This window comes from Erpetoichthys calabaricus, chromosome 3 (assembly GCF_900747795.2).
Source record: "Erpetoichthys calabaricus chromosome 3, fErpCal1.3, whole genome shotgun sequence".
In the NCBI taxonomy this organism is placed as follows: domain Eukaryota; kingdom Metazoa; phylum Chordata; class Cladistia; order Polypteriformes; family Polypteridae; genus Erpetoichthys; species Erpetoichthys calabaricus.
In genome coordinates this window covers 109,622,447-109,628,933 of record NC_041396.2, presented here as the reverse complement: position 1 = coordinate 109,628,933, position 6,487 = coordinate 109,622,447, and the positions used below count along the sequence as shown (strand labels likewise).

Genomic DNA, 6,487 nt, shown 5'->3' with positions numbered 1-6,487 from the left:
TTGGTATGAAAGATAATGGGTATCTGTATGATGATCCAATATCCGAGGCACAGCTGGTTTCTACTTTGCACACATACCGCTACCAATGTAGGCTTAGCATTTGTTCAATCCTGTAATGGAAAAATTCAGGTCTAGTGGCTGGTTTAACTATATCTTGTTTAATGAAGGTAGTTAAACTTTTCCCCAAATGTATCAGTGGTCAGTAGTCATAGTTTCAAAAAGAAAAACAAAACATTTCTGGATTTTGTTTTTATTTTATTATTACAGATGCTTATAAACAGAAACAATACAAAATGCAAATATGTACAGCAGTATTGCACGATAAAAACAAACAGTTTACAAAAGTAGTTACTATCAGTGCAAAAAAATGAATTGATAATTATTTGCTACATTAACACTGGGTCCTATAAAGTGGTTAAATGAATTAGTGCATTTGTAGGATTTCTGACCAACAATAAAAATATGCATCTGTTATTTTTAATTCCAACATTAATTTTCATATCGTGATATGATTCTGAATGGGATAGTTATATTGTCACATCCCTTTAAAATAATTTAAAAGCCTGTTCCCACAGTAACTTGTTTCCTGCTAAACTGCAATTTAAATATTTAGGTTTTAGGAATTATACCGACATATGGAGTGATCCAAATAGATTAAACTCTTAAAAGAATGCTATAAGCCAATGGTCTGTGTACAGTACTGAAGTGGCTTCTATTAGCCGTTTTAACTTCAACGGCTAGATTAATTTTTAAAAAACAGGACACCATGTATTCAGGTCAACAGCAGGTAGAGCAGGAATTGATGAACACTTTCAAAGAACTGTGTACAGTCTACATACAGTATATACATGTACATCTTATATACAAACATACACACTACACAACTGTTCAAGAAATTAAATATCAACAAAAGAAATAAATACAAAAACTTGATCGGAAAAAGAAACATACAGCATTTACATAAAAAAATTAAACAGAACATTTTTTTACAACACAGTTCATGCTGCTCCTCCAAACCCCAACAAAATCACAATAAAAATGTAATCTGGAAAAAGAAAAGATCTATAAGGTCTATATCTAATAAATATAAAAATTACTGAGGATTTACAATTACAATATATACATTTTTGGCTGAAGCAGCAGCATGTATTTGTAAAGTATGTTTGACTGTATAAAAGACTCATTATCTATCTGTTCTGAAGTGTTTTGTATCTCACTTATTTCCAAAGCCATAATTCAGACAAACCATTCACTAGCTGGCTCAGTTTCAAACAACTGCAGGAAACAAAGAGTTATTACAAACACAATCTCAGAAGTTGAATCCAGGCACAGGCTGAACAGTATGTATGTACACAAGCATTAAAAATTATTTTTTAAGCACTGAAAATATAACTCCCTGAGAAATACAAAAGACAACTGAAAAATATTGTAGAACATTTTGACATTTAAAAATACATCTAGTCAAAGGTGTGCAAAAATATTGTTCCATTAAACCGGAATCAAAAAATTCTGATATTTTGTATATACATATATACATTTATATAGCTAGCCATACTGAAGCTACTAAACTGCTGGGTTCCAGAATGTCCACACAATCCATTTAACGCCATCTTGTTAAAATATCAAAAAGTCGCCACACAAACACAATAACCCACCGAAGACGACTGGCTTCTGCTCCATTGTTCCTGCCACCGATGCCCTAAAATCAAAATAGAAGATATTTTAATTGCCATACACTAAAGTATTTCCAAAAGTTACTGATAAAAATCTTTTATATATATATATATATATATATATATATATATATATATATATATATATATATATATATTTGCTAAGTGACATGATTTTATTCAAAAATGCACTAAGAACTAAAAACTTTTCTTCTTCCACTAAGATTTTGTTGGTCTTATATGACTAAAAATAAAATAGTGGGGTGCCCATAAAAGAATTTAATTCAATTAAAATGTATAAATTCCTTTAGTGATTAAAAATATAAACTCTTACAAAATTGAAAATTTCTCCAGTTATAAACAGTATCCTACATGCTTAAATCAACTTTTATATGTGTCTTTTTCTTACACAGTTAAGCTCGTCAGAAATTTCACTTTACCGAATCTTCGAGAGTTCGATTGAAAGTCCAACACTCTAACCACTTGACCAACAAAGCTAATTTTTACATATATTTGTATGTTGTCTAAGAGCACTATACATACTGTATATATATATATATATATATATATATATATATATACACACAGTATATATATATATAGGTAATGACAAATTTAAATTTGATATAGCTGGTGAAATATTGCAGTGTCACTGGAGATCAGCATGCAGGCAAAGTTTGAGTTCAGTAAAAGTAGGTAAAAAATTGATTGCAAAATTTGTCCTAGACAATCAGAGATGGCAAGTTGAGTAAAATCATGTAATAATAATAACAAAGATACAGTTAACTGCAAAACATATAGGATAATTATTGAAAAAGTATATTGTATTTGATTAAATACATGCAGTTGTGTAGTAAAACCTTAAGACGCTCTTCATGATTAAGACTTTTCTCAATGCCCCCATTAAAATTTTATTATAACTAGGGGGCTTCGCTTTGCTCACCAACCCCAACCCGGCCTGCGCTATGTGTCTCCGCCGCTCGCGTATGTGGATTTCACTTTCACCAAACAACAAATCTTTTAATTCTCGCGGATGCGCCTCTTAATTGGGAAGAAACACTACTTTTCCCTGATGGCAACACGAATTAGACGATCTACAAGTCTCCGTCTTAAAGTTTAAATCCAAACAATATATTCAATCTCTTTTCGCTGTTCCATTATTTCACTGAGTAATAATTTCTGTTTGTTTCAGCTAATGCAATCTTTATTACCATTTTTCTGAGACTTTTGAATTTTAGTATTTTCATTATCTCTCACCTGCTCTTCATGTGTATCGCACCAACGTTTTTGAATTCTTTACGACGTTCTACTCTGTAATCTACTCTTTGTCTTTTATTTCCAGTCACGGACGTGGTTAAGTCTCATCTTGTAGGACATGAAAGTATCTCTTTGAAAAAGTCACGTCTCCCAGGCTAAAAAGTCTTGTCTCGTCCCAGGACTGTATTATAATAGGGTGATGCGAGTTATTTTCACCATTCACATTACATTTACAAATCACCTTCATCCAAAGCAACTTTCAATATCTGGAATAAATGTTGATTACATTTCGTTTGGTTTTTCAAGTGGAGCACAGGTAGGTGAAGTGACTTTATTCATTGTCATACGGTGTCACTATTGGATTTGAGCACACAACTATTGCTAACATAAAGAAACCAAATAAATTATCACTGATAAATTCTAAATTCTATGTCCCAAACAGCTGTAAAAATAAATTAATCAAAATATAAACAATAAAATGATTAATGACTACAAAGATGACAACTATTCATTTAGTAATAGAAATGAGATATGGCCCATGTGTTACAGCGCACCCAGCAGGGAACAAAAAGGCAAGAAAATACTGTAACAGAAGGTAAGAACTAAAACATCTACACAATTAACACCATATAACTATTTAAATACATTTTACACATTTATTGTTTTTCCCGACTTATTCATCAAATTCAGAGTCATGAAAGTCAGAAGCTATTTCCAGCATCATCAAGCACAAAGAAAAGGCAGGAAGCACTCATATGCATACACCCATGCTCGCAGCACATTGAATTTGCAGTTGACAGTTAACTTAACATGCACATCTTTGGGATTTATGGTGAAAATCGAAGTTTTGCAGAAAACCCCACATGCAGGGAGAACATGCAAACCTCAAGGCTGTGACCAGGCCTGGGATTCATTTAGAGTCTGCCAGAGATCTGCAGCAGCAGCAGCACTAATCACTGCACTACCATGCCGCCCCTACTATATTCAATATTAAGCAAGTTATATTTTTTGGAGACCTTTACCACTTTCGTACTAACACCTGTTGTAACAGGTGCTACATATTGTATTCACTTTGTTTCTGCCGCCTTGTTCCTTTGAAATATATGTCTGAGGAATGTAGGATTTTCAGGATATCACTTAAAAGGGGAATGTGGCTAAACCACGACTGTGGGTCCCCACATAAATAAGCTGGTGTATGACATAAGGAGATGGACTGTCTTCAAACCACAAGGAATGCTCCTTAATATCGCAGAGGGGATGCATCCTCATTGTTGCATTTTACCAGTATGTTGGACTTGTGAAATACCCAGGCATTGGGATCATTTGGTCAAAAAGGGAATGTGTATGGGGTGTATGGTTTGACGTATATTATATATATATATATATATATATATACACATACATACACACACAGTATATATGTGTGTGTGTGAGACTGTGCTGTGTATATTCTTGTGCTGTCTTAAACAGCCATTTTTTTTACCCTTTTCCTTTTGTTGTTTCTCTGTGCAGTTTCATTATAAAGGGGGATGGTTCATGGGTATGATCACATAAATCAGTATATGTGCACATGTTCATTTTTTTTTTGGTGTAAGATCTTCTAAAGGGGAATATGTACATAATTATGTTTTTTTTTCACAATATATACTCTTTATTTAATTGGTTAAATGTAGTCTGAGGTTTATTTTTTCTGTTTATAAAGGGCACCATCTTCAAAGGAGATCAACTTAGGGCTAAGGTTCTGTCCATTTCTGAACCTCTTACGAAGGGTAGAAAGTGCTTGTGTGTGTGTGTGTGTTGGGCTCCTTCTATTGCAATTAGAGGAAGGCGCTACCCTATAGATCAGGGGTCCTCAATCACGGTCCCGGAGGGCCGCAGTGGCTGCAGGTTTTTTCTCCAACCCAATTGCTTAATAAGATGCACTTATTGCTCAAGTAACACTTCTGCTTCACTTTAGTTGTCTCGCTTATTACGATTTTGAACCCCTATTGCTTATTTTAGTCTTAATCAGCTGTATTCTTGGTTTTTAATTGCTCCTAATTAGCAATAACATGCTAATGACAAAAGACACCAGCATTTCTCCATTTAGCTTGTTACCATTTACACCTGTGTGTATTTATCATGCACTATTGGGTTTAATTAAATACTTGTGAAGAAAGTGAAGAGTAAAAAGTCAGGGACTGAGAATTACTCCTCCATTTTAGCCTTCAAATCATTTGGATGATATCCTTAGAAAGGGGAGGAAAATCCAGGATATGAGAATGAGCTGACATAGTGGAGTTAAAGACCTAACAAGCCAATCAAATTCAATTATTGGCAAGAATTGCTTTCTTATTAAGCAACCGGGTTAAAACAAAAACCTGCAGCCACTGCGGCCCTCCAGGACTGTGATTGAGAACCCCTGCTATAGATTGATTATTAAGTTATTCAGAACTAAATTATATATATATATATATATATACAGAAGTTATACAGAAGAACTAAGATATTTCCACTGGTGAATTTATCAGCTAAAGAAGATCAAAAGGAACAACTGGGGAGGAAAAAAAATCAATACTCTTATCTTTTTTGTCAGGTCATTGTACAGTATTATTAGACAAATTAGGTTGGGTCCAAACCGTTAATGCAATATAATATTTCTCAGACCCATAATCCAGTTCAGAGTTGTGTGGGACTGTGAACCTAAATTGGATTAAGAAAAAGCTTTGACTAAATGTATATGAAATACATTGTATGTGTGAGTAGTAAGAATAATCTTCTTCTTTCAGCTGCTCTCGTTAGGGGTTACCACAGTGGATCATCTTCTTCCATATCTTTCTGTCTCCTGCATCTTGTTCTGTTACACCCATCACCTGCATGTCCTCTCTCACCACATCCATAAACCTTAGCTTGGGCCTTCCTCTTTTCCTCTTCCCTGGCAGCTCTATCCATAGCATCCTTCTCCCAATATACCCAGCATCTCTCCTCTGCACATGTCCAAACCAACGTAATCTCGCCTCTCTGACTTTGTCTCCCAACCGTCCAACTTGAGCTGACCCTCTAATGTACTCATTTCTAATCCTATCCATCCTTGTCACACCCAGTGCAAATCTTAGCATCTTTAACTCTGCTACCTCCAGCTCTGTCTCCTGCTTTCTGGTCAGTGCCACTGTCTCCAACTCATATAACATAACTGGTCTCACTACCGTCCTGTAGACCTTCCCTTTCACTCTTGCTAGTAGTAAGACAAATTTAAATAAAGGACAAATAGAAATAAATTGAGTAGTAAGAATAATCAATTTATTTATATTTGCCCTTTAACATGAACTTTGTGTCACCTGACTAATTAACATGCAAAAACAACATGCAACTTGTTGCTGATCTTTGACTTTTAAATGATACAGAATTAATGCTGAACACACATAAAAGCACATACAGCAACATGTTGAAGTAAAAGAAAAAAAAAGGCTACTTAATAAAATAGGCTTCTGTAGTACTATTTTAATGGTATTGATACAACAGATAATATGGCAGTTTAAATTCTTAGTTACTATTACAAATACTTTCTGCATTTGCAA

General features: G+C 34.2%; 1 protein-coding gene and 1 long non-coding RNA gene across 9 annotated transcripts in view; both read right to left on the bottom strand.

Moving 5' to 3' along the window:
* Positions 1 to 242: 242 nt before the first annotated feature.
* Positions 243 to 6,487, bottom strand: part of bcl2l11 (BCL2 like 11) — a 46,613-nt gene continuing 40,368 nt past the window's right edge. For 7 of the 8 annotated variants that reach the window (XM_028797264.2, XM_028797265.2, XM_028797271.2 and 4 more), the window contains one exon: positions 243 to 1,699. In XM_028797264.2, coding sequence (XP_028653097.2) covers positions 1,615 to 1,699 — 85 coding nt within the window. In that variant the 3' untranslated portion in view covers positions 243 to 1,614. The remainder of the gene's footprint in view (positions 1,700 to 6,487) is intronic. The other variant, XM_051925427.1, reaches the window with a different exon arrangement.
* LOC127527280 (uncharacterized) lies at positions 3,115 to 5,392 on the bottom strand. Its single transcript, XR_007934581.1, has 2 exons — positions 5,330 to 5,392; positions 3,115 to 4,760 (listed from the first exon to the last, which is right to left on the bottom strand). It is a non-coding gene; the product is annotated as an uncharacterized LOC127527280 (long non-coding RNA).